Source organism: Sorex araneus, chromosome 5, assembly GCF_027595985.1.
Source record: "Sorex araneus isolate mSorAra2 chromosome 5, mSorAra2.pri, whole genome shotgun sequence".
NCBI classification, from domain to species: domain Eukaryota; kingdom Metazoa; phylum Chordata; class Mammalia; order Eulipotyphla; family Soricidae; genus Sorex; species Sorex araneus.
Window position 1 is genome coordinate 43,753,040 of NC_073306.1, and position 27,446 is coordinate 43,780,485.

At 51.2% G+C, this 27,446-nt stretch overlaps 2 protein-coding genes across 2 annotated transcripts in view; both read right to left on the minus strand.

Annotated features, from left to right (window-relative positions):
• The window catches only part of LCK (LCK proto-oncogene, Src family tyrosine kinase), a 33,392-nt gene extending 20,062 nt beyond the window's left edge, over positions 1-13,330 (minus strand). The window contains exon 1 of the mRNA XM_004603565.2: positions 13,262-13,330. The gene's annotated coding sequence lies outside the window, so the exon portion shown is untranslated. The remainder of the gene's footprint in view (positions 1-13,261) is intronic.
• Positions 13,331-16,397: 3,067 nt separating this feature from the next.
• On the minus strand, positions 16,398-18,625 carry FAM167B (family with sequence similarity 167 member B). The gene is made up of 2 exons (XM_004603564.2): positions 18,308-18,625; positions 16,398-16,625 (listed from the first exon to the last, which is right to left on the minus strand). The coding sequence occupies exons 1-2, from the start codon at positions 18,566-18,568 to the stop codon at positions 16,419-16,421; spliced, it is 468 nt and encodes a 155-aa protein (XP_004603621.1). The 5' UTR covers positions 18,569-18,625; the 3' UTR covers positions 16,398-16,418.
• Between the last annotated feature and the right edge of the window lie 8,821 nt (positions 18,626-27,446).

Here is a 27,446-nt window from a genome sequence, read left to right on the forward strand (position 1 = left end):
TCCTTCCTTCCTTCCTTCCTTCCTTCCTTCCTTCCTTCCTTCATTCCTTCCTTCCTTCTTTTTTTTTTTTTTTTTTTTTTGCGTTTTTGGGTCACATCTGGCGATGCTCAGGGGTTACTCCTGGCTCTGCACTCAGGAATTATCCCTGGCGGTGCTTAAGGGACCATATGGGATGCTGGGGATCGAACCCCGGTCGGCCGCGTGCAAGGCAAACACCCTACCCGCTTTGCTATCGCTTCCCCTCTTTCTCGCTCTCTTTCTTTCTCTCTTTCTCGCCACTTCCTTCCTTCCTTCCTTCCTTCCTTCCTTCCTTCCTTCCTTCCTTCCTTCCTTCCTTCCTTCCTTCCTTCCTTCCTTCCTTCCTTCCTTTCTTTCTTTCTTTCTTTCTTTTTCTTTCTTTCTTTCTTTCTTTCTTGCTTGCTTGCTTGCTTGCTTTCTCTTTCTTTCTCTTTTTCTTTCTCTCTTTCTTTCTTTCTCTCTTCCTTCCTTCCTTCCTTCCTTCCTTCCTTCCTTCCTTCCTTCCTTCCTTCCTTCCTTCCTTCCTTTCTTTTTTTTTATTTTGCAGTGCTGGAATGGAACTCAGGGTGTCACACATGCAAGGCAAGTGTACTGCTATCCAAGCCACATTCCAGCCCGAAACTGCCGCATTAATTTTATAAATGAAACCAATTTTACCACAGGCTAATTAACATGAACCTGAGCTAAGTTCCTATATGGCATGCTTCTAGTCACAAAAACATCATCAAACTTCTAAACAAAACCCCAAAACACTTCTACTTTATTTTCTTACTATTATTATTACTTTTTTTTTGGCCATAGAAAGCACACACAACATTGCCCAGGGTTTACACCTGTCTCTGCTCAGGGATCATTCCTGGCAGGGCTTGGAAAACCCAAGCTGCTAGGAACTGAACATAGGACAAATGAGACACCGCAAGGAAACTAATTCACAACCTTTGGGATGTGGGAGGAAATGCATTTCAGACATAAAAAGAAGGCACAGGGCTGGAGCGATAGCACATCGGGTAAGGCATTTGCCTTGCACGCGGCCAACCCAGGTTCTAATCCCAGCATCCCATATGGTCCCCTGAGCACCGCCAGGAGTAATTCCTGAGTGAAGAGTCAGGAGTAACCCCTGTGCATCGCCAGGTGTGACCCAAAAACCAAAAACAAAAGAAAAAAAAAAGAAGGCACAAACTCCACACAATGACCACCACCAGGAGACCATTCTTTTCTCATCAATATTAAAACAGAACAATGACGGGGTGGGGGGGGGGGCAGAGTGATAGCACAGTGGGTAGGGTGCTTGCCTTGATTGTAGCTGACTGACTTTGATCCCTGGCACTCTACATGGTCCCCCGAGCCCAAGTAATCCTTAAGCACAAGGCCAGGAGTAAGCCCTGAACACTGCTTGGTGTGGCCCAATTAATAAATAAATAAATTAATTAAACAACAATATTGAATTGAATCGCACCATGTGTGGACCCTCTGGACTTTCACCAATGGAGAATGCAAATCCATGTGTGAGGAGGCATTGGATTTGATGAGCATCGAGTAAACATGCATAACCGGGAAGGGAGGTATAGATAGATGTAAATCAGGGTGGGGACATTTATATAGTTAAGCGCCTGTCCCTATGGAACTGTGGCATCATCTATGCATACATCAAAAATATAGACTCTGGGGACAGAGAGAGTATAGGGATGAAGGCATTTGTCTTGCATGCAGCCAACTCCTCCTTGATTCCTGTCATTGCATGTGACCTCCTGAGCACCTCCAGTAGTGACTCCTGAGCACAGACGCCTGAGCACCACCAGATGTGGACCGACACCTTCCCCTGCTAAAAAATGGGTTTCAACCTTCTGGTCTTAGCTTGACTAAGACTTATGGGTAGCCAAAATTATCTAGTCAGGTTAATAAATGGGGTCAGAAAAAGATTAGTATTAAAGCTTAATACCACTCTTATTGTTTGAAAGGAAGAAAAGGAATAGTCAAGGAACCCCTAGGGTTCTCAGAACCAGGAATTCTGGAATGAGTGAAAGATTCTCGAATGAATGAAATCAGACTTCTCTTCCCAATTCAGGCAGTCAAGGTAGCAGGAACTCTGTAGGCTGCTGGAATTGTATGGGACCTCTTCTCACAAGGATTTGGACATTCCCAGTCAAACTCAGGGCTGCCCAAACTCAGGGGATGCCGAGCATAACCTCCAGGCAGGGGCAGAGAACTTGGCGGCAGAGTGAGGGCTCGATTTCAGTCCCTTCTGGGCCAGTATCAGTGTCTAGCCTCACCCTGTAGAACTGACCAAGACCCTTGAACCCCTGGAGATCCCAGCCTAGATTTTCAATTACAGTGTTATTTAGGAATTAGATTACAATGCATCTGATTCTTGATAATTTACTCACTTTTTTGTTTGTTTTGTGGACTACTCCCAACTCTGTGCTTGGGGGTCACCCCCAGTGGAACCAGGGATAAAAACAATAAAAAAATGTGCTCAGCCCATTGGGTTATGTCTCCAGCCCCCAATTTATTTACTCTTATTATCTCCATAAAAGAGATAATAAGAGTAGCTAGGCAGCCACACCCAGAAACTGCCCCGGCACCGTGTAATCCCTTCAACGGCCAACATCCAGAGACTATAAAACCAAGCTCCTGGAAGAGAGCAATGTAGTCTCTTGCCCCCATGCCTAGCTGTCTTCACCAGGGCCCCTCGGGGGACGAGATGCATTCCCTCCCAACCCCGCTCCAAGCAGAGCCTCGACAGTTGAAGATGTCCAGAACCCAGCCACAGCCATGCTCAAGGCCACTCTCCACACGTTCGGGCGAGCCTCACGCATGAAGGAACTGGCAGAGGAACCCAGGTGTGTGGGATCCAGGGCGAAGATCTCCAAGGCTGCTCGGATCGGGACTGGGCCTCTTCCACCCAGATCCCCCATTTTCCAGTAGCTAGGTAGTCAAACCCAGAAACTACCCCGGCGCCCGCCCGTGTAATCCCATCAACGGTCAACATCCAGAGACTATAAAACTAAGCTCCTAGAAGGATGTGGCTGCATTGCAGCCAGTGACATCTAATAGCTTAGTTCTCCCTCTTGGGGAACCTGATAAGCTACCGAGAGTCTATTACCCGCTCGGGAAGCCTTACAAGTTCCCCGTGGCGTATTCATATCCCAAATACAGTAACATATATATACATACTTCTCAGAGAGCCTGGCAAGCTACCAAGAGTATCCTCCCGACACAGCAGAGCTGGGCAAGCTACCCGTGGTGTATTCAATATGTCCAAAACAGTAACGATGGGTCTCATTCCCCTGACCCTGAAAGAGACTCCAATCGCTGGGAAAGACGAATAAGGAGAGACTGCTAAAATCTCAGGGCTGAGTGTAATAGAGATGTTACAGGTGCCCGCTCGAGAAAATCGAAGAACAACAGGATGACAATGATACAGTGATTATCTCCATATACAGACATTACTTTGCCAGGCTGGGCCTACACTGTGTTCTATACATTAGAAACAAGATGAAAAAGAAGAGGGGGCTGGAGCAATAGCATAGTGGGTAGGGTGTTTGCCTTGTATGCAGCCAACCTGGGTTCGAATCCCAGCATCCCATATGGTCCCCTGAGCACCGCCAGGAGTAATTCCTGAGTGCAAAGCCAGGAGTAACCCCTGTGCATCGCCAGGTGTGACCCAAAAAGCAAAAAAAAAAAAAAAAAAAAAAAACAGATTGGAACAATAGTACAACAGGTAGGGTGTTTGCCTTGCACGTGGCTGACCTGGATTTAATCCCCAGCATCCCTTATGGTCCCCCAAGCACTGCCAGGAGTAATTCCTGAGTACAGAGCCAGGAGTAGGTCCTGTGCATCGCTGGGTGTGACACAAAATGCCAAAAAATTTTAAAAAAAGAAAAACATATGGGACCAGAGAGATAGTGTAGCGGATAGGGCTCTTCCCATGTATAGACCTGACACTGATTCAATCCCCAGCACCCCACCTGGTTACCTGAGTCCCGCCAGAAGTGATCTCTGTGTACAGAATTAGGAGTAGCCCCTGAATGCAACTTTGTATGGCCCAAATGAAGGAAAGGAAGGAAGGAAGGAAGGAAGGAAGGAAGGAAGGAAGGAAGGAAGGAAGGAAGGAAGGAAGGAAGGAAGGAAGGAAGGAAGGAAGGGAGGAAGGGAGGGAGGGAGGGAGGGAGGAAGGGAGGAAGGGAGGGAGGGAGGGAGGGAGGGAGGGAGGGAGGAAGGGAGGAAGGGAGGAAGGGAGGGAGGGAGGGAGGGAGGGAGGGAGGAAGGGAGGAAGGGAGGAAGGGAGGAAGGGAGGAAGGAAGGAAGGAAGGGAGGAAGGGAGGAAGGGAGGAAGGGAGGAAGGGAGGAAGGGAGGAAGGGAGGAAGGAAGGAGGGAGGGAGGGAGGAAGAAGGGAGGGAGGGAGGGAGGATATAGAGAAATACCAACTAGGAAAGAAAGGAAGCAAATGAACTTGTGCTTCTTTATAACTTAACAGTGTATTCAGATTAAAAACAAACCACAAAAATAACTTAGCAGTGCAAGAACCTGAGTGAGGTCTTGGAGAGGATAGTAGAATGGGTAGGGCATTTTCGAGACACTTGGCTGACCCTGATTCAATCCCTAATACCACATATAGTCAGTCCTCTGAGCACAGAGCCAGAAGGAAGCCAGGAGTAGCCCCCGAAAAAACAACAAACATACAAAAATGGGGCGGGGGAACATTATTTTCCTCCTAAAACTCTAAATCTATTCACTTATTGGACAACTTGTCCAAAATATATGATGGTCTCCGGCCTGGGTCTGTCTATTGCTTGTGTCCAAAGCAGGCAGGCTGATCCCCCAAGGCCACCTCATGGCAAAATCTGTCAAAAATAGTTTAAAACATTTTCTTGGCTTTTTCTTTCCTTTTTATTTTGGAAGGTTGTGGAGGGAGCCCCCAAACAATACTAAGGGTCCCAGGGTACACCCAGGAGATAGTTAGCAAACACAACCTTGATGTCTAATGATTGGGTCCAGCAGAGCTGGGGTCCACCAGGACCACATGTAGAGGTACCTGGGGGTCTCTAGGGCTACACTTGATGGTGCTGGGGAGAGTCATGACATACTGGATGTGAAACTCTGAACCCCTAAACACTTAAACCATGTGCCCCTAGCCCCTGATCTAGCTTCGCTGGCTCTGATAACCATTTTTTTTATCGTATTTTATTTATTTATTTATTTTTAATTTATTCTTTTATTGAATCACCATGTGGAAAGTTACAAAGCTTTCAGGCTTAAGTCTTAGTTATACAATGCTAGAACACCCATCCCTTCACCAGTGCACATATTCCACCACCAAGAATCACAGTATACTTCCCCCCCACCCCCCAACGTCCCCAGCCATTTTGAATGAAGTTTGTGGGCTTACAAAAAATACATAAATAAAAATCAAAGAACCAAAGCTACATCTCTTATAGGCAAAGAAAAACTATCTGTTCTCACAAGCTGGAAGAGACTGGAACATAGAACTGATACTACTGGTTCATCAGTGCTATAAATAGGGCTATCAAGAATTATTCTAAGCTAAAATGGATATTTTGGGGGTTTCAGGGTTTTAGGGCCTCACCTGGTTGTGCTCAGGAGACCACATGGTGCCGGAGATTGAACCAGAAGCTGCCACGTGAAAGCCAGCACTCAGCTCTCTGAGCCAGCTCCCCGATACTAAAGCCGGTATTTGGTTTTAGTACTAGTAACTAGTAACTCGAATGTACCTAGCAACACTTCAAGTGAGGCCCTCTCCTTGAGCGCCCCTGTGTGTGTGGCAACGAGGGGCTTTAGGAGGACAGCATCTTCCTTAAGGCACGGCAATCCCTGCAGCTTTGCTTTTGTTGCTTGCTTTGTTGGTCAGTTTTTTTTTTTTTTTTGCTTTTTGGGTCACACCCAGCGATGCTCAGGGGTTACTCCTGGCTTTGCACTCAGGAATTACTCCTGGCGGTGCTTGGGGGACCATATGGGATGCCGGGGATCGAACCCGGGTCGGCCGCATGCAAGGCAAACGCCCTACCCGCTGTGCTATCGCTCCGGCCCCCTGTTGGTCAGTTTTGAGGGCCAAAGCCAGCAATGACCAGGGCTTACTCTCGGCTCTGGGCTCTAGGAGTAAGCCCAGGGGAGTTCTGGGGTGCCAGGGATCAATCCTGTTAGTCCTGTTCTTGTGTCTGAGATAGTCATGGAGGCTCAGCTCACCACATCCGCCTCATAGTGATCCAAGCTCAGGCCACAGCCTACCAGTCACCGGTATGGAACCTCTCTCTGGGCTATTTACTAAATCCCTGAGCAGCAAGATGATTTTCTTTCAACTGCAAAATAAGACTAAAAATAGGATCTGCATCCAGTGCTGTTGTGAGCATTACATATGATATGTAAATGATCCCAGATAATAAAATGCTGAGCCTGGTGCTTGGTACAGAGTAAGGACTGGATACATGACAACAGTTGGTATTTGAGTCAAGGTTGCCTCCATGGGTATTTTATTACATGAAACTGGCATTTTCTTTCTATTTTTTTTTTCTTTTTGGGTCACACCTGGCAATGCACACCTGGCGGTGCTTGGGGGAACATATGGGATGCTGGGAATTGAACTCGGGTCAGCTGCATGCAAGGCTAACGCCCTACCCACTGTGCTATCACTCCAGCCCGAAACTGGCATTTTCTAGTCTTTTGTAAAAAAGTGGTTTCATTTTTTGTTTGTTTGTTTTTGCACTGGGACCACACCCAGCTATGCTTAGGGACTAGTCCTGGCTTGGTGCTCAGAAACTACCTCTCTGACCCAGTAGACTAAAATTTACAATCATTTTTTTTCCTTTATGATGTTTGTTTGTTTGTTTGTTTGTTTGGGGGAGGGACCACACCTGGGGATGCTCAAGGGTTACTCCTGGCTCTGTACTCAGGGATCACTCCTGAGGGTGCTCAGGGGACCATATGGGAAGAGGGATATCGAACCCAGGTCGGCTGCATGCAAGGCAAGCACTTTACCCACTGTATTATCTCTCCAGTTCCACCCTTCTTGATTTTTAGTTCTTCAGCCAACCACCACCTTTTTATTTTTTGTTTTGTCCTGTTTTTTGTTTTGTTTTGTTTTGCTTTGTTTTCTGTTTTTATCTTAACCCTGGTGATGCTCAGCGGTTACTCCTGGTTCTGTATTCAGGAGTCACTCCTGGATGCTGGGGATCAAACCCAGGTTGGCCGCATGCAAAGCAAGCACCCGACCCCTTGTACTATTGCTCTGGCCCCACACCTACTGACTTTTAATGTATTATTTACCTAAAATGAAACTTTCCTATGGCAAATGGAAAACCAGTATCACCAGTCAAAATAGAAATGAAAATACATAAACAAGCTAATACATCACTGGGCTGCAGAGAGAGCTCAACGGGCCTAGCACATGCTTTGCATACAGGAGGCCTCGGTGCCATCCCAGGCACCTCACGGTCCCTGAGCAGCACTGGGAGAAATCGCTAAGAACTGAGCTGGAAAAGATCCTGAGAACCACTGCATGTGGCCCCAAATGGAAATATATATATATATATATGTATATGTAATATGTATACATATATATATATATATATATATATATATATATATATATATATATATATATATCTCCGCCCCTCTTGGAGAGCCCGGCAAGCTATCGAGAGTATCTCACCCGCATGGCAGAGGCTGGCAAGCTACCCGTGATGTAATAGATATGCCAAAAACAGTAACAACAAGTTTCACAATGGAGACATTACTGGTGTCCACTCAAGCAAATCAGTGAGCAACGGGATGACAGTGACAGTGACAGATATATATATCTCACATATATGTGTGTGTGTGTGTGTGTGTGTGTGTGTGTGTGTGTATGGGCTGGAGCAATAGCACAGCGGGTAGGGCGTTTGCCTTGCATGCAGCCGACCCAGGTTTGATTCCTCCATCCCTCTCGGAGAGCCCGGCAAGCTACCAAGAGTATCCCACCCTCACAGTAGAGCCTGGCAAGCTACCAGTGGCATATTCGATATGCCAAAAACAGTAACAAGCCTCACAATGGAGACATTACTGGTGTCCGCTCGAGCAAATCAATGAGCAATGGGATGACAGTGATACAGTGATATGTATACATACACACACACACACACACACACACACACACATATACACACACTGAACTTTGGGCTCAGGTCTCATCAGTGAGAAGAGTCAGTTTTTAGCTAGAGGACCTACTATCCAAAATGCCAGGGAGCACCTCACATGTTAGCACCAGGGACCCAAGTGAGCCCATACACTTGCTCCTGACCCCTGGAGAGGGGCACAGCAGCCCTGGGACTCAGTCCTTTCTACAGGGCCTGACTGCTGCTGATAAGTGTGGGATACCTGACGTACTGACAACACAAAATAGCCTGCCAGGAGCTTCTCAGAATCACCCCTACTGTTCATGAACCAACCTACCCATTTTTATTTCTTGTGTCTATGCTGTAGATTGAACCCAGAGTCTCACCCCTGTGGGATACATGTTCTACTTCTTCTCTTTTCTTCCTTTCTTTCTTCCTTCCCTCCCTTTTTCCTTCCTTCCTTTCTTTCTTTTTCTTCTCTTTCTCTCTCTGTGCAGTGGCTCATAATTACTTGTTTCCAACCTATCATTTAGCAAAAACAGTTTAAAAAATAATCTAGTGGAGTACACACTTCACATATAAAAAGCTCTGGATTCTGGATTCGATAACTAGCATCCCCCAAAAAAATATGGGGTAGATTTCTCTCCACTGACAGAAAAATGTATCTCAGTTATAACATGGTCAGCAATTTACAGAACAGAAAGTAGATTATCAGTAGATTAACAGCCCATTTTCATTCAAGTATATTTACATACTTGGGATTCTTTTATGTCTAGTTCTTCTGCTAAACCTTTATTTGCATGATTTCAGATAATTCTCATAAAAATCCTATGACGTAAATGATATTATAATCCCCGTTTTTTTCAGATGCAAAAAATGAAGCCTAAATGAGGTAGAGCAATATGTCTGAGGTTCATAACAAACAAATTAGTGGTGGAGTGACGAGCCGAAACTTGGTCTCCCTGCCTCCAGCAACGAGGCTCATTGCTATGCTCTTCAGTGGTCGTGCATAGGAGAAAGCCTGAAAGAAGGTTTGCCAAATGGCTCACAGCCAGCATACCCCAGAAGTGAGATTAGCGCTGTGCAGTTCTTGGTTTTCTTTATATGTCTCCGGACTGTTTGAATTTTTTTTTTTTTATAGAAACAGTCATGTGCTAATTTTGTAGCTGAAAAACAAAAACACCAAACCCACCACCAATGCAGAGACTCTGCCAAGAAGCGCATTCACATGGGGCTGGAGCCGTAGTACAGTGAGTAGGGTGTTTGCCTTACACGCATCCAACCTGGGTTCGATTCCTGACATCCCATGTAGTCCCCAGAGCTCACCAGGAATGAGCCTTGAATGCCGAGCCAGGAGAAAGCCCTGAGCATCACCAGGTGTGGCCCCCTACCCTGACACACACACAAAAAAAACCCGTGTTCATATGTGGGAAATCAGCTGCACAGCTTCCCTCCTCTCCATTCCTCTGCCCATGAGGCACGGGTGTGGACTTGATGACGCAGGGAAAGATGCTGTGAGCAGGAAGTTTAGGAGACACCATGTTTGACAAAAATCAGCGAGACTCCTTCTTGACAGGGATTGGGAGAACTCCAGCGAGCTGATGCCAACGAGGAGGTCCAAAGGGACAGGAGTTAGCTGAGTTCATATTGATTTGGCCCTGCAACACCTTTCCTCCATGCTGCCCATGGAACTGGCACTAGCTTGCCTTGTCGGAAGTGCAGCTCTGGCTGCTTTAAGCCAACCCTGAAGAGTGTCGTTGGGGGTCACATACCTGGACAGCTCGGCTCTACCTGCCCCCATCAGTCATACACCACGCTCCCCTCAGAATTGCTTTCACTAAATGGAACTCGGCCGTGACACTGTCAAATTGTGATTATGTGTACTGATTTGTAGTATTCAGTATGTGTGGAGCTCCTGCCTCTGTCTCTGAACATCAATACACAGCAGTTTCCAGTATGCATGTGTAGATTCCATCTGTGTGGGGTTTGGGACAGGGAACGTGCACATGCCCACCTGTGTGTGTGTGTGTGTGTGTGTGTGTATCTGTGTGTCCGTGTCTGTGAGAGAGAGGCTCTCCTGTGGATCAGTCTTGGATTCTCACACCCACTGTACACAGGAAACAAGCTAATTTGCAAAGCCGCACCACAAAGTGTGAGGAACGCTGGTTCAGTGGCCTGCTGTGCTGAGAGTAATTCTGGGTTTGAACAGTCTTCCTTGGGCGCACCATTTGCATTGAGAGAGAGAGAGAGAAAGAGAAAGAGAGAGAGAGGGAAGGAGGAGAGAGAGAGAGAGAGGGAGAGGGAGGGAGGAGAGAGAGAAGCCCTGTCTGTCACTATCGTCTCTTTGATTCCCTAAATAACACTGTAAGGGGGAATGGTCAGACCAGCTAGATAGCTAGATAGTAAGAGTGGCCCCAGAAGGGCTGGAGAGATAGTACACTGAGTAAGGTGCTCGCCGCCTGCAGTGATCCCTGCACACAGAGCAGGAGTAAGCACTCATCACAGCTGGGGATGGCCCAGAAAAACAAAAACTAAAATAAAATAAAATGGGGGCTGGAGCGATAGCACAGCAGGTAGGGCATTTGCCTTGCACATGGCCGACCCGGGTTCGACTCCCAGCATCCCATATGGTCCCCTGAGCACCGCCAGGAGTAATTCCTGAGTGCAAAGCCAGGAGTAACCCCTGTGCATCGCTGGGTGTGACCCCAAAAGCAAAATAAATAAATAAATAAATAAATAAAATAAAATAAAATAAAATGTATGCCTTTTGCAGCACACCACACCCACTGATCCTCTGGCACTTGATCTTGCCCTAAGTTCTCTGCCCTCATGGTACCTAGGAAAAGAACCCAGAGGTCTTCGCTTTATGTCTTAGATACTCTCCAGGATGGATCTTTCGGGCGGTAGAGATAGTACAGGAGTAAGGCACTTGCCTTGCCTGCTGCCAACCCAGATTCAATCCCCCGCATTGCATATGGTTGATCCCCTGAACACTGGCAAGAGTGATAGCTGAGCACAACCTGGTTGGGCCCCCAAAAACAACAACAGAAAAAGAATGGGTGCCTGTCCTCAGAATGGCCTCTACTCTTCTGGATCATTTTTGGGGTGATTCAGCCTTCGGGATCATCTCAGTGATGCATCCTTGCATCCTTAAACCCTCAGCTCTTGCCCCATAATTTGGCCATTTTCCCCTTCGAGAAGTGTCTGTGTCTTTGAGTCTGCAGCTGAGGGATCTTATTCTGATCCAGCTCTGTGCACGGGCTGAGTGCGGGCGACTGTCCTGGCCAGGCCTCTGCAGAGTGCGGCAGAGGGCCGTGTTTCCTGGTGCTGTCCAGAACTGAAGGTCTGGAAGCTGGGCTGGGAGAGAGACTGGCACCATGACCAGAGGTGAAAACTTAAGGTGAAGAAAAACTCCAAAGGAGAATAGGCACTAATGGAGGGATGGGTAAACAATCATTGTATGACTGAAATGCAAACACAAAAGTTCATAAGTTTGTAACTGTACTCCATGGTAATTCACTAATAAAATTTTCTGTTTGTTTTTGGGTCACACCCGGCAATGCACAGGGGTTACTCCTGGCTCTGCACTCAGGAATTGCTCCTGGCGGTGCTCGGGGGACCATATGGGATGCCAGGGATTGAACCCGGGTCTGCCGAGTGCAAGTCAAACGCCCTACCCGCTGTGCTATCGCTCAGGCCCCTAAAAAAAGTTTTTAAAATAAGAAAAGAAAAGAAAAACTCCAAGGGCCGATGGGTGGCAGAGGAAACTGGAAAATCTGGGCAGGTGGGGCAACCCCCAGAAATGAAGGCTCAGAGGTAGAAAGTGAGAGGGTAGGCAGGTAGCTGACTTTCCTGGAGCCTGAAGGCCTAGTTTTGCTGGCCCAGTACACGCAGTGGTGTGTGTGTGTGTGTGTGTGTGCACGCACACACACACACATGAGCACGTGCATGTTCAGCTGAAATAAGAAGAGGTACATCCTGTGACACTTGGCAGAGGCTGGAACGGCAATTTTCCTGAAGGAAATTCCTTACTCAGAGCCACTGCAGCCCGGTCCAGGATAAAAATAGCCCTTCTCCCACCATCCTCTCTCCCCTCCAGCATCCGGTCAGATACATCCGCCCTGGAAGCCCATCCTGGATGACAAATATCCCCTCATATTTCCCACCAGCGTCCATCCGCTCTAGCAATGCTGTCACTTCTCACATGTCCATCCCGATGCTCTGGACGACACCTTTCTCTCTCTGGAGATTCTGGTTTGGTTTGGGGTTGTTTAATTTCGGTTTTGTTTGGGGGCTGCAGCCAGCACACTGCTCCAGGCCTATCCCTGGCTCTGTGCTCTAGGGTCACTCCTGGGGGTGCTCATAGACCTTCTGTGGTTCTGGGCATGGAAGCAGGGTCGGCCAGATACAAGGCATGTGTGTAAGCCCCTGGGCTATCTCCCAGGCCCCTCTGAGGAGCTTCTTATCACTGGCTCCATCACAGCATGAGAGAACTTCCAAGGGCCCCACCTCAAGGCTGCGTATCGCCTGCTTCAAGGGAGAATTAAGGGGGACCCAGGACCTGCCCCTGCCAGGCCCCACCGGGCAGCTGCACAGCGAGTGCCCGGCCCGCCTCAGAGTTTCACCCTCTTCAGAGGCTCATCCGTCATGGGATGGACTGGACCTGGGGATTTCTATCTTATTTTGCTCTGTTCCGAGCCATATTTGGTGCTCAGGGTCTGCTCCCGGCTCTGTGCTGGGTGGCGGGGGGGTGGCTCCCTGCAGTGCTCAGAGAACCATGTGGTACCAGGACTGAACCTCGGCCTCTTGTGTGCCAAGCCCACACACCCATTTCAGCCCTGCTGGGAACTTGGGAATTTCGGAGGGTCCTTTTCCTACCCCATAGTCCCGTGACAGACTCTAAGTACTGTGTTCCCAGTAAGGATGTGCCAATTGCAGACGGGGGTAGCAAGACAAGAGCCCAAACTCCCAAGGAGAGAGTGACCCTCGCCACTCCACCGGCCTCCCACCTGACCCCCAGCCCCGTACTGGCCCCAGAGGAAGGGCTGCTGCAGAGTGGGGGGGCCTGGCCTCGAGCAGCCCCCCATTAGCCAGCCAGCACGGCCCTGAGAGCCCTGTTCCCAGTGCTCCTTACCTGCCCAGCCCAGGAGCCCTCTGGCCCCTTCACATGGTCCTGCTGGCTCAGCCCAGCTGCCCAGACAGCTGCAGCTCCCTCACTGTCGCCGCCACGACTGTCTCCCCGCACCCACGTCCCACGCTGACTTCCTGCCTCCTCCTGAGGGCTCTGCAGCCAACCGGGGCCCCAGCAACCCAACCACAAGCCTCCAGCACCCCGAGCTTCCTGCCATCATAGCCCCCCATCCCTCAACCCTTAAGGGTCCCACACATTTTCCGCCAGGTCCTGCTTACTCGGGGGCCAGTGAAGATGGAGGGCGGATACTTGGCAGAACATCCCCCTGCCCCCCAGAGGGGCCTGGACAAGAGATTCCAGGGTCGCCTTTGGGGCCCATGGAGGCCGAGCAAGCAATGTCCAGTGGAATGCCAGGGCCCTTTATGTCACAGACCGAGAGCTGAGTGACCTGTCTTGAAAGCGTGGGGACCAAGGTGACAAAGGAGAGGCCGTTCTCCTGCTTTAAGGGGTGCCGAGCACAGAAGACAGGCATGTGCCAGACCACAGGGTGACGGCCACATCTGCTCAGGGCACAGGGCACCAGACTTTGCCCTGTCATAGAAAGGCTAAGGCCCCTCTCACGGACAGGCTGTGAGACCAGCAAGGCAACGCTGGTGTCCCAGAGGGCAGAGGAACGGCCTAGCCATGGGCAGAGGGCAGGCTCTTGCCCTCCCTGACTCCCACAGGAGGACAGGGCAAGTTAGGCCAAGGCCAAGCACCTCTCCTGCGACAGACGGAGACACGGCAGATCCTGGGCCCAGACCCTCGGGGACAGGCAGCTCAGGGCGACACTTCTGTTCCATGCCAGCAGCTGGGAATTGTGACAGGCAGCAGGGCCACCAAGAATCTTTCTTTTGGGGATTGGAGCAATAGTACCGCCTCACGTGTGGCTGATCCTGGTTTGATTCCCAGCCCCACCTTGTGGTCCCCCAAGACAACCAGTAGTGACCCCTGAGTGTAGGACCAGAAGTAAACCCTGAGCACCCCAGGTGTATGCCAAAAACAAAACGAACAAAAAAAACGAAAAAAATCTCCCTTTCCCCTGAAGCCAGGCTGCTACGGGCCTGTGATGGGGGAGTCTAGGCCCCATGCAGCCTTGCCCCCCACCCCCCGCATCCCCCCCTTACCGCCACCGAGCCTGCGCAGGGTGAGCAGGCTGGGGGGAGGGGAGGCCGCAGAGCATTGTTGGGGTTTGTGAGGTGGAAGCCGCTGCTCTGTGCACCTCAGCTGTGGAGGGAAGGGGGAGACAGGAAGTGTTGGGGGGGGAGAGGAAACCAGAGTTGGAAAGTCAGACAAAGACAGTAGCGGAAACAAAGGTCGAACGACACAGAGCGAAAAAAAAAACCCAAAAAAACTCGGAAGGACACAGAGTCCCAGCTGCAGGCCCAGCCAGAACGAAGCTCCCTCAGCCCATTCCTGGTTCGGGCCCGTTCCCAGCAGGGTGGGGCTACTTCTAGCTTGATGCTCAGGGCTCACGCCCAGTGGTACTCAGGGGACTATGCAGTGCCCGAGCTTGAAGCTGGACGTCCCGCATGCAAAGCAGGCACTCAGCCTGTTACATTTTCTCTGGCCCCAGGGATAATGTCACTGGTGACAAGGCTGACAAAGTTGCTAGGCCATATTTATTGAGTGCTTACTGTGACATAGCCAACTGCTTTTGGGGCCAGAAGGAGCATTTCCCCTTAAAGGTACAGGAACAGGGGCTGAAGCGTAATACAGCATGTCAGCTGCTTGCTTGCCTTGCGCACGGTTGACCTGGATTTGATCCCCAGCATTCCACATGGTCCCCTGAGCACTGGCAGGAGAGATTCCTGAGCTCAGAGGAACTGTTGAGCATTGCCAAGTGTAGTCCCCCAAACAAAACAAAACAAAAGTACAGAAGCCGCTCAGAGGTCAGAGCGCTCATCAAAATCTAAGCGGAATCTGTCGGGGAGGCAGCCTGGCGCACACATCACCAGGCCCCGCATTCTGCAGCTGCCCTTAACCTAAGTGGCCTTCCACTGGGGTTTGAGGATTTGAAATCCTTAGTGAGATGGAGCTGGAGCAGTTAAGGGGAGTGGGGATGCTTGGTAGGGGAGATAGCTCAGAGGTCATGGGGGAGCCCTGGGTTTGCCCCCTAGGCCCGGATGCTGTATGCTCCCTGAGTCATCCCACCCACATCAGAATGCTGCGAGTAGCCCAGTGCGTGTGACTCAAGAAAAAAGATCAGTCCTCTGGACCCGCCCTGCTCAGGGCAATTCTTGGTCCCAGCAGCAAGCTTGGGTGGAATAAGAGACAGCAGAGTCGGGGCTGGAGCAATAGCACAGCGGGTAGGGCGTTTGCCTTGCATGCGGTCAACCCGGGTTCGATTCCCAGCATCCCATATGGTCCCCCGAGCACTGCCATGAGTAATTCCTGAGTGCAGAGCCAGGAGTAACCCCTGAGCATCGCTGGGTGTGACCCAAAAAGCAAAAAAAAAAAAAAAAAAAAAGAGAGAGAGAGAGAGACTGCAGAGTCCCACCTGCAGAGAGTACAGCGGTAGTGCATCGAGTAGAAACTTGCCTTGCACAGCTGACTGGGATTCTGTCCCTGGCATCCCATATAGTCCCCAAAGTCCACTAGGAGTGATTCTTTTTTTTTTTCCTTTTTGGGTCGCACCCAGTGATGCGCAGGGGTTACTCCTGGCTTTAGCACTCAGGAATTACTCCTGGCGGTGCTCAGGGGACCATATGGGATGCTGGGAATCAAACCTGGGTCGGCCATGTGCAAGGCAAACGCCCTACCCGCAGTGCTATGGCTCCAGCCCCTAGGAGTGATTCTTGAGCACAGAGCCAAGAGTTACCCCGGAGCATCGCTGGGTGTGGCTCCCAAAACAAAATACAGACTGCAGAAATCTTCCTGGGAAGCAGAAAGGACTTTAATAAGGGGCCAGGAGGTCTATAGGGGTCTCCTCTTCCCTTCCTCCCCCCAATAAGGGCAGCAGGGCGACAGGATGCTGTCTAGGGCCTTACCCCCAGAGAAATGAGTTGAACCCCCAAACTCCCCCGTCCACACAGCCAGGGGTTGGAGGCTCTGAGGTTTCCCTCAATTACCCTTCCCCAGAAGGGCCGCAGGAGGAGAGCCCAGGAGAGGCAGGGGTCCCTCAGCAGAGGGTAAAGCGCCGGGCGCTGATGTTCATGCGCGTCAGGCCGAGGTGCCGCAGCGGCGGGGCCAGCTCCAGCTCCATCTCGGCCTCGTCCAGCAGTTCCTGGTTCAGGTGACAGGCTTGGTCCACCTTCTGCCGGTGCAGCTGCGCCCGCAGTCTCAGCAACTGCACTGCCAGCTGCCGGTCCTGCGCCTGCATGTCCAGCTACGGCCGAGAGGGGGCGTGAGCCTGCTGCAGAGGTCCGCGGTGGAAGGAGCCATTTCCGCCCTCCCAGACAACGCCCTTCACCCCATCTACATCCCTGCGCGCTTTTCATGTCTCCATCCACGCTGTGGCTCTGAAACCACACTAATCAGCCAGTTAGTAAGTAAATGCAGATGCCTGAGTTCCAGGCATCAGCTAAGAGGAATTCCCAGCTTGTAAACTGAACTTTGTGGGGAGTGGCTAGGAGAGAAAAGGACCCACACGCGGTGGTGCTCAGGGTTTACTTCTGGCTCTGTGCTCAGGGATCCTGGCAGTGCTCAAGAAACCATCTGGAGTGCTGGGGATTGAACCACTGAGCCCCTGTGAGCCCCACGCAAGGGAACTTTGAACTATGTCTCCAGCCCCTGCATTCTGTATGTGTGTGTGGGGGGGGGGTGGTGTCTGTGTGTCTGTGTGTGTCTGTGTGTGGGGGTGGGAAGGTGTTTCTGGGGATCGTGGACCCAGGGCCTCACAGGCAAGTGTTCTACTACTGAGCCATATCCTAAACCCTGCACATGCTGTTTTAAGAATGGGGCCAGAAAGGTTGCATGGGGTTAAGCCTTGCGTACGCTGACTACGTTTTGATTCCCAGTACCATATGTGACTGCCTGAGCCTCACTAGAAATGACCCCTGAGCACAAAGAAGAAATACGGTGCCCACGCCAAAAAAAAAAAAATTTTTTTTTAATATTAAAAGAATCACCTAGGGGCTGGAGTGATAGCACAGCGGGTAGGGCGTTTGCCTTGCACGCGACTGACCCGGGTTCAAATCCCAGCATCCCATATGGTCCCCTGAGCACCGCCAGGGGTGATTCCTGAGTGCATGAGCCAAGAGTGACCCCTGTACATTGCTGGGTGTGACCCAAAAAGCAAAAAAAAAAAGAAAAGAAAAGAATCACCTAATCACCATGAGCTCCAAGATTCCATTCAGATTGGTGCACTCATTGTCTTCTTTTGTATTTAACTTAATCTGGGGGACATAGAAATTCCCAAAGTAAGGGGGGGCATGCTTTCCCACCTTTAACTGGTGTCCACCAAGAATAAAGACTAGCCCCTGAGCCGCAGGAGCACGCAACAGTATATTGAATGGAATCCTTCAGCAAGAGTCCACAAGTCAGGGGCTGGAGTGATAGTACAGCGGGTAAGGAGTTTGCCTTGCACGCAGCCGACCCGGGTTCGATTCCAAGCATCCCATATAGTCCCCTGAGCACTGCCAGGGGTAATTCCTGAGTGCAGAGACTGAGTGACCCCTGTGCATCATCAGGTGTGACCCAAAAAAAAGAAAAAGAAAGAGTCCTCAAGTCACTGTTGGGATAATAGTTCAGTGAGGAAGGCTCTTATCTTATATGCAAACAACCCGGGTGTGATCCCTGGCATCCCTTTTGTTCCCCCAAGCCCACCAGGAGTGATTCCTGACTGCAGAGACAGGAGTAACACCTGAGTTACTGAGTATTGCTGGGTGTGCCACCCTTCCCTGCAAAAAAGAATCCCCAAATAAAGGCAAATCAATTCTGGTCTCCACAACCAGGACACAGCCACATAAGTGGGCAGTTTCTGGGTCTATTCTCTTTCCCTTCCCACACCCCTGATGCTGGTCTTGATCCTAAGGCCCTCCGCACAGCTGTCCACCCCGCCAGACTCACCAGCTCCTGGCGGAGCCACTCAAGGGCAGAATCCATTGAGGCGAAGCCACAGATGGTCCCAGGCCCACCTAACCCAGGTTGGAGTGGTGTTTGGCGCCAGGCCTGACTCTGGATGCGGGCCGTCCACTCCAGATATGACGGCCGCCGTGTCTGCAGCCGCAACTTGGCCGTCAGTGCCTTCACGGAGTCTAGGCTCTCAGCCTCCTTGTCTTCCTCCTCCTCTTCACCTACTGCCTGAAATTTCAGTGACACCAGGGACATGGTGGTATATGACAGCCAGGCTGCAGTTCTAGGATTAAAAGTGAGTCTGGTAGGAGATGTGGCAGAAGCTGAGCACAAAAGAAGGGGCTGATGGGGAAGGTTCCAGGTGAGAAGAGAGGCCGAGTGTCAGGGTGGGTGGGCCAGTGGGTGTGGGAAACCTAGTGTGAAGGCTGGGATTTTCCTGAAGGCTCAGCACAGAGCCACGTGATGCTCCTCCGGATGGGGCCAGGAGGAACCCTGTCCCTCTGACCTCTTGGATCCTTTCCATTGTCTTTGCCCAAAAGGAGACACCCAGTTTCCAGAAAGGAAGCGGCTGCAGGATAAGGAAAGCATCATCCACAACAGACTTGGCCCTCTTCCCAAGACCAAGACCCCAGTAAAGTCCGGGAAGAGGATGGGGGAGGGGGGCCAGGAGGCCAGCCCAGACCTCAAACAAGAAACTGGCCCTTTAGCAAAGGAACGGTGTCTGAAGGCCTGGCCTGGCGCCCAGAAAACCTGGGTACAGCTGTTGATTCTAGAGGAACTCTCATTAGTCTCTGCTGCTCTGTTGGAACAGTGGCTAATTTCAAACTGTACCCTAAGGAACTCTAGGTTCCCTTGGAAATCCCTCAAGAACTGTACATAAGAACAGTTGTGGCGACCAAAGAGCAAGTACAGAGGGTAGGGCGTTTGCCTTGCATGGAGCCAGCCTGGGTTTGATCCCCAGCACCCCATAAAGTCCCCTGAGCACCTCAGTGACCCCTGTGCACAGAGCCAGAGTCCTGAGCACTGCTGGGTGTCACCCAAGAACAAAACAAAGGAAAAAGGGACAGAGTTGTGAATGCGTTAAATGGTCATGATACTATGGTTCACATCCACAAATATCAATTGTCTCATAGCAGTCCCCTTGTCATTTTATTTTTTATTTTCTGGAGCAGGATGGCAGGGTTCAAAATGCATGGGGTGCTGGGGATCAAAGCCAGGGCTTTACAGGAGTGCAAGGCAAACTGGCAAGTGCTCTCCCCCTGAGCTGCATCTCACAAAGGCTAGTAAGGCCCCTTGAAGGCAGGAGCCAATTTGGTTCTTCTAATCAGTACATCACACAGGTTAGGTCAGTGTATAAGAAATGAAAGGGGGGGCCGGAGTGGTAGTACAAGCGGGGAGGGCCCTTGCCTTGCCTGCAGCCAACCAGTGTTCCATTTCTGCATCCCATCCCAGGTGGTTCCCCCAAGCACCGCCAGGAGTAATTCCTGAGCACCACTGGGTATTGCCCAAAAAGCAAAGAGAGAGAGGGGCGGGGGAAAGAATCAGATGGAGGAACCCATAAATCCTTCAGTAAATCTATTTAATCCACTATAATTTACCTGCTTAAGTGGATATCTTGCCACACTGAAAATTCTATTATGAACCAAGCCTTCCTGAGTCATTACTGGATCCCAACACCAGAGTAAAGATGATGCACACTTGGTTAAAAGACTGAGTGATTGGGGCAGGAGGGACTTGAGAGGGCTGTAGGGAGCCTCCCTAGAGGGTACCTCCAGCAGGAAGGGCCAGGTGGGGTCTGAGGATGGGGGCACCACAGTAGTTGCCTTTAAGGTGGACCAAGGGATTCTCCCCACCCTGACCCACTTAAGGAAGGAAGTAGCTAGTTTCCAGTTTCACACCCACCTGATGCAATATATATATATATGCATATATATATACACACATACATATATATGTGTGTACATATATATGTGTGTATATATATGTGTGTGTACACATACACAACACATATGCATGTATGAAGAGAGAAAGAGAGACAGAGACAGACAGATATGCAGGCTGAGGTTTAGAGCTTCAAGCAAACGTCTTCCCAGCTGGATGAAATCCAGATGTCTTTAGCAGGTTCTGGCCGTGGTCTTCATCAAGAGGGCCTGGTTTGAGGGGGAAATCCCTTCCTCAAAAGGGCCTCCTTAACCTAAACCGCTGTTCCACCAGACCACAGGCCTCACCAACTGTCCAGCCAGTTCTTGTCCCTTTGCCTGCAGCTGTCCGTCGCCTACTCAGCCCTGGGCCTCCCGGGACAAGGCGGTTCTACCAGCTGATCGCACCAGCCAGCCCAGGCTGAGCTGGGGTGTGGCAGGAGGCGCCCCCACTGTGTCACAGTCACTGGCCACCACCTGCATCTGGCCCCCGGGCCCCAGGAGACTCCAGACCTGTGGTTGATGCTGTGGCTGCTGCTGTCGGCAATTCAAGAAGAGGTGAAACGTGTGTGTGTGGGGGGGGGGGGGTGGGGGTGTCCCCAGACTTGAGGCGAGAGCAGCTGAGCGGGGAAGGGAGAAAGGCCAGCACCCTGGAGCAGGTCCCTCTGAATAACCCGTCCTTCTCCTCCTCAGGCAGGTGAGGGCATGAAGCCTAGGTCCGTGAAAAAATCACCCCAGTGTTGCGGGTGATTCTGGCATCATTGCACGGCCCTGCAGGTGGACATCAAGGTCATGAAAATGACACATAGAGATATGCTGGGGGTGCACCCGTGTACCATAAGCTACACACATGGAGGGAATAAAATGGCAATTCAGCACCCATTGTTACCCTAGGGCACAGCTAACGTGAACAAGGTGCAGGGTGGTCTGGAGTACGTGGAAAGGTGGGCGTTGCGGAGCCGTTGGGGCTGGGGGAGCGCCAACGAGATGATCATTCGACCTTCCCCAGCTGTCCCCATTTCCTTCTCCAGGCGCTGCCCACCTTGGAATCCGTCATCCCCTCCTTTCTGTTCTCCCACCGACGCAAGGGTTTGAGATTGGGGACACCTGGACGTCCATCCTTCAGAACGCTACTGCAAGCGAGTAGCTAACCAGGTGGTCGTCGGGGGCCGGGGAGAGCGGGTGCACTGAGTTTGGCAGGGGCGCGGGGACTGAGCACTCAGGTCAGTGCCTGGGACTGGCCTTTGCCCCTCCCTAGGCTGCAGAACAACACGTGGCTGCTAAGTGAAGTGACCAGAACTTCAGCTTGTGTCTCAGTTACCCCCCACCCCCTTGGCACCGAGATGCTGCCGTGCGCGGTGGATGACGGCACGCTGGGGCGCAGCTTCCCAGGGCTCAGCTCCACAAAGTGTGTAGCGTCCACCAAGTGGAGGGTATGTGAACCCCGCCTTTCCTGCTGCCAACAGGCCCCGCCCCTTCCTGGGTGTCACTGCGAACCCCGCCCCTCCTGCCGCCAGTAGGCCCCGCCCCTTCCTGGGTGTCATTGCGAGCCCCGCCTCTCCTGCCGCCAACGGGCCCCGCCCCTTCCTAGGTGTCAATGTCTTGCCTTTCTCTGATCATGCCTCTGCCGGTCCCGCCCCTAGAAGCTCAGTTCACTCATTGTCATCCCTGAACACCGCCGCCAGACTTTTCCTGAGGTCCCCCCACTCTCCAACCACTACCCACTCAGACCTGAGTCTCAGACCTGGGTTCCACGCGTGGCGAGTTTCTTGCCTAGGGTGTGTGCTCCAGCTCACCCCACCCGCTGTAGCCTAGCTCCAGGGGGAAGCGCCGGCCCAGAGAAGTCGGCTATAAGCCAGGATGGTTGGACGCTGGCTCCCACGGCTTGGTCCCTATCTGCAGGTGCATCTACACTCCAGCCAGCTCCTAAATGCACCACAGGAGCTGAGCTGAGGACAAGGAGTTGCTGTGTGTCAGGGCTCACCCCGGGGCTCAGGCCAAGCAGGCCAGCATACCCGCTGTGGCACTGAGCCAAACCTGCCTGGCCTGGCTGGGAATAGCTGCATGGGTCCCTGGAGAGGTAATGCACCTGCCCGTCCTCTCCCAGGCTCTCCCTTGCTACAGTCTTTTAAAATTTTTTTCCTTTGCCCTGGGCCACACCTGGCAGTGCTGGCTCTGATCAGATTTACACCCTGACCTCAGGATGATCCCTGGCGGGCTTGGGAGACCATACGGGATGCTGGGATTCAAACCTGGGTGGGCCACAGGCACGGTAAGTGTCCTTCCCACTGTGTTATCATTCTGGTCCCTCCCTTGCTACACTCTTCATAGGTGTGGGGTGTGTGTGTGTGTGTGTGTGTGTGTGTGTGTGTGTGTGTGTGTGTAACTCTGAAGACTTTCCTGGAACGATCCTGCCAGGTGGATATCCCCCCCTTGCCACACCCACAGGAGCTCATTACTCTAGTCATCCTAGCTGCTGGATGGAAAAGCACTTCTTTGCATTAAATGAAATGTACACACACACCACCACCAGCATCAACAACAACAGCAACACACACACACACACACACACACACAACTGGTTCCAGCCCTGCCCCAAGGACTGGACTCTGTCTCCACTTGATGTGATCCAGGAGGATGTCCTGAAGGAGTCTTTGTGTTTTGAGGGAGACAGACTTCTCCCCTATCCAGAGTACAAAATGGTTGATTCCTTTCTTTAACCACGTTGGAGGAATAAGAGGCTGAGATGGTGGCCAGTTCAGACAGTTCAGACAGATCAGCGGAGGTCAGAGTTCCACATGGCTCATTTGAATTCAGTGAGCTGGTTGCAGCTAAGAGGAGGAGCACTGAGGAAAAAAAAGGAGCCCCCTGAGAAGAAGAAGCTCTAGATGGGTCCTGGAAGAGGGGGAGGAGTTAGCCACCGGCAGGAGAGAACTGCAAGTAGATGGGAGCAGATGTGTAGGAAGCTGCAGGACCTCCAGATTGGTGGGGGTGCAGGGGCTGGAGCGATAGTACAGCGGGTTGGGCATTTGCCTTGCATGCAGCCAACTGGGGTTCAATCCCATATGGATCCCCGAGCACCACCAGGAATAATTCCTGAGTGCAGAGACAGGAGTAACTCCTGAGCATCGCTGGGTGTGACCCAAAAATTAAAAAAAAAAAAGAAAAGAAAAAAGAATGGTGAGAGTGCAGAGAGTGAGGTGGAGGGAGATATAGCAAGAGAGAGCAGCTGAGATGACAGGAGCCCCGAGAGACAACTCAAGGGGTAGAGCACCTGCCTAGCTTGTGCAACCTTGATTTATCTCACAGGGTCTCTATAAAGTTAACAACACAGAGAAGACAGGGACGAGAGCAAAGACCTTGAAGCCATGACTGTGACCATAAGCTTTATTCTGAAATCTGTGAGGAGTCATTGGAGGTTTCTATCTTAATTTTATTTATTTATTTATTTGCTTTTTGGGTCACACCTGGCGATGCACAGGGGTGACTCCTGGCTCATGCACTCAGGAATTATTCCTGATGGTGCTCAGGGGACCATATGGGATGCTGGGAATCGAACCCGGGTCGGCCGTGGGCAAGGCAAATACCCTACCCACTGTACTATCACTCCAGCCCCCTATCTTAATTTTAAAAAAACACTGGTGGAGGAATAGATAGTACAGCAGTCATTTGTCTTGTATGCTGCCAACTTGGGTTCAATCCCTAGAACCGTAAATGATACCTCAATCCCTGCTAGGAGTGATCACTGAGCCCCACCAGCACTGACCTCTGAGTGTGGAGCCAGGAGGAACCTCTGAGCACAGCAGGGTTTGGCCAAAAAGAAATAAATAGATGAATAATTAGGTGAGGGGTTTCGAACACGTACCTGGTGGTAGTCAGGGACTACTCCCAGCTCAGTGCTCACTCCTGGGACACTTGGTGATATTCAGGGAACCATGTGGAATTAAAAATCAAACTTGGGTCTCCTGCATGCAGAGCTTGTGCTCCAGCCTGTCACTTTTTTCCTGTCCTCCTCCTTTGTTGTTGTTGTTGTTGTTGGTACTTGGGCAGATGGTACTGGGATTAGGGCAGGATCGCTCCTGGCATGCCCAGGGGTGTATGTAGAATCTCATGTAGAACCAGAGATCAAGCTCAGGGCCTCACACATGCCAGACAGGTGCCTTCCCACTGAGCCATATTCCTAGCCCCCACTGAAGAATTAAACAGGGTTGAACTTTGACCTACTGGCAGGTCACTGAGATACTAAGCAAAGCGGATATGGGAGAGCAGAAATAGACACAGACTCCCAAGAGTACTTTATTCTTATCTGACTAGGGCTCCTCAGGAAATACTGGGTTGTTCCTGTCACATTGGGGTACTTCAAAGGTGCTGACACTTCTATCAAATTAGGGGTTTTCAAGGCACTCTTTTTGCCCAGAGGATTATATAATCTCTCCTTAAGTAATAGGCTGAAGTGATAGCACAGCGGGTAGGGCATTTGCCTTGCACGCGGCAGACCCAGGTTCGATTCCTCCATCTCTCTCAGAGAACCCGGCAAACTACCGAGAGTATCTCGCCCCCACGGCAGAGCCTGGCAAGCTACCCGTGGCATATTCGATATGCCAAAAACAGTAACAAGTCTCACAATGGAGACGTTACTGGTGCCCGCTCGAGCAAATGATGAGCAACAGGACGACAGTGCTACAGACAGTGCTACAGTGCTCCTTAAGTAACGCAGCACTCCCAACCTGATACACTTACTGGGTCTCTTTTGGGTTTTGTTTTTATTTGGGGACCATACCTTGAGGTGCTCAGGGCTTACTTCTGGTTCTTTGCTTAGGGGTCACTCCTGATGGTGCATGGGGGTCAGGGATGGGGATAATATCTGGTGCCAAGGATTGAACCTGGGTCGGCCGCATGCAAGGCAAGTGCATTACCCTCTAAACTATCTCTTGGTCCCCCTATTAGTTGTTGAGTCTTCTCCATCAGATTGGGAGGGAAATCCTCGAGGGATAACCGTTTTTATCAGCTGGGATAGGCTTCCTGAAATGTTTCCCTCTTCTCAGATGAGTTCCTCTGAGGAGTGATTCCTTCTCATAGCACTTGCTTCCAGGCTGCCGCCGGCACTCCCACTTGTGCAGGGAAAGGCCCTTACAAGAAAGCCTGGAGCTGCGGGGCTGGAGCGATAGCACAGCAGGTAGGGCGTTTGCCTTGCACGCAGCCGACCCGGGTTCGATCCCCAGCATCCCATATGGTCCCCCAAGCACTACCAGGAGTAATTCCTGAGTGCAAAGCCAGGAGTAACCCCTGAGCATCGTTGGGTGTGACCCAAAAAGCAAAAAAAAAAAAGAAAGCCTGGTGTGCCTGGTGGGGAACTGCAGGGACCTGGGGCACAGCTCAGTAGGTGAGAGGGCTGGGACTGGCTGGCACATGTGAAGGAGGCACGGAGCACCGCCTGCTGGCAGCTCAGGGCATGGAGGTAAGGCCTCCACAGCGCTGAGACAGATCAGGGGTGGGTTCTCAACTGCTGCCTTCAAAGCATGTCTCAGCAAGAGAGAAAGCCCAGACCTGGGTACACCCTACCCTGGCCCAAGCTCCCTGGCCAGGGAAGTGTGGAGCATGGCAACAGGCACCAGAGCAGATAAGGTCTGTCCCTGCATAGCAGATAAGACCTGTCCCTGGGTAGTGACCCGGTAGGGAGTGTCTGGGCGCATTTTACAAGCATCAGGTATCCGGCCCTGAGTCTCACCCAACCCCCTAAGAATTGTCACCTACACTTAGCGAGTCATTCCTAACTGTGTCTAGCCCTAATTGGGAATGGGCCAGGGCAAAGCAGAGTTGGAAAGGTGACAGGTCAGTAATGCTAAACTTTATGTGATTGGACCATCCTCTTAAGCCGAGACCCTCTATAAAATATGTGTGTACTTGGCAATAAAGTGAGCGGCCATCAGCTGTTTCCTGGAGTGGTTTCTCTGCGTGCGCCCATTATTCCTTGCCCCATGTCTGCCTGAACCCGGTGCACAACGTAGGAGAAAAACTGTTTCCCAACCAGGAAGGACTGGCCACTGCTGATAGGGCCTACAGGGAGAGGCCTGCATCCTGGAGCACTGGGATTGGCTCGATGACACAAGTCATTCTTGATTCTTTGAGCAGGACCATGGCTGGATTCTAGGAATGGTAGAACAGGAGTGGGTCCAGGTAAACGAGCACTAGCTCTCCATCCTGAAACACTGCTTTCTTGTTTCCGTCACTTGGCCCCCTCCCCAAATCAGACACCCCTTCCCGCAGCTGTGCCCACTCAGCCTTCTGCCCTGCTTGCCTCAAGCACGAGGCACCACCTTTCTGCTCTTCCTTGACCATGTATGGTAGCTGGGCTCCCAGTTTCTGCTGTCCGTGGTTTGGGGAAGGGCTGCTGTTGGCACTGTCTCAACATGCTTATGCTCTCCACCCCCAACCCCCTCCCCGGCCCTTTTTTGGCACCTCCTCTGCAATAGTGAGGAGAGGTGAGCTAAGGGACTGTCAGGGTCTGCACGAGATGGTGGCAGATTGCTGACTCAGCTCCTCACTTCCCCAGAAGACATCTTCCTCTCAGTGTGCTTCTCGGGCCAGATTGATAGTACAGCAGGCAGGGTGCTTAGAACATCAGGTCGGGTTGTCCTGCACATGACAGACCCATTCTGTTCAATCCCTGGCACCATATGGGTCCCTGAGCACAAAGGCAGGAGCAAGTCTTGAGTACTGGGTGTAGCTCCAAAACAGAGCTTCTCTTTTAGGAAAATTCCTCTGTCCCTTTCTGAGAGCCCGGCAAGCTACCAAGAGTATCTCGCCCCCACAGCAGAGCCTGGCAAGCTACCTGTGGCATATTCGATACGCCAAAAACAGTAACAAGTCTCACAATGGAGATGTTACTGGTGCCCGCTCGAGCAAATCGACGAGCAATGAATGACAGTGATACAGTGAGTGTCTCCCTGACTCCCAATTCATATCCTTCCCCAAATTTCTGCAACTGAGCACTTTGGGGAAGGAGATGGGCACAAAGCCAACTTACTTTGTCCATGGCTGAGAGCAAGTGCAACCGAGCTTAAACACAAGGACTCAAGTGCAAAATTGCTGCAGGAACCAATCATTCCTGGTGTTCTCCCACTTTACTGGGCTGGTTCTAGTGAAGCAATGACAGCTGAAAGTCGAGTCAGATTGTTTGTGCCAACATTCCACCTCTACCACTCTCACAAGCA

What these genes read in the sequence shown, in the direction of transcription:
- FAM167B (XM_004603564.2), bottom strand. Translation starts at nt 18,568, where the DNA reads ATGTCCCTGGTGTCACTGAAATTTCAGGCAGTAGGTGAAGAGGAGGAG. An exon ending in AGTGGCTCCGCCAGGAGCTG is followed by an intron (nt 16,626 to 18,307) that starts GTGAGTCTGGCG and finishes TCTCGGCCGTAG; the next exon opens with CTGGACATGCAGGCGCAGGA.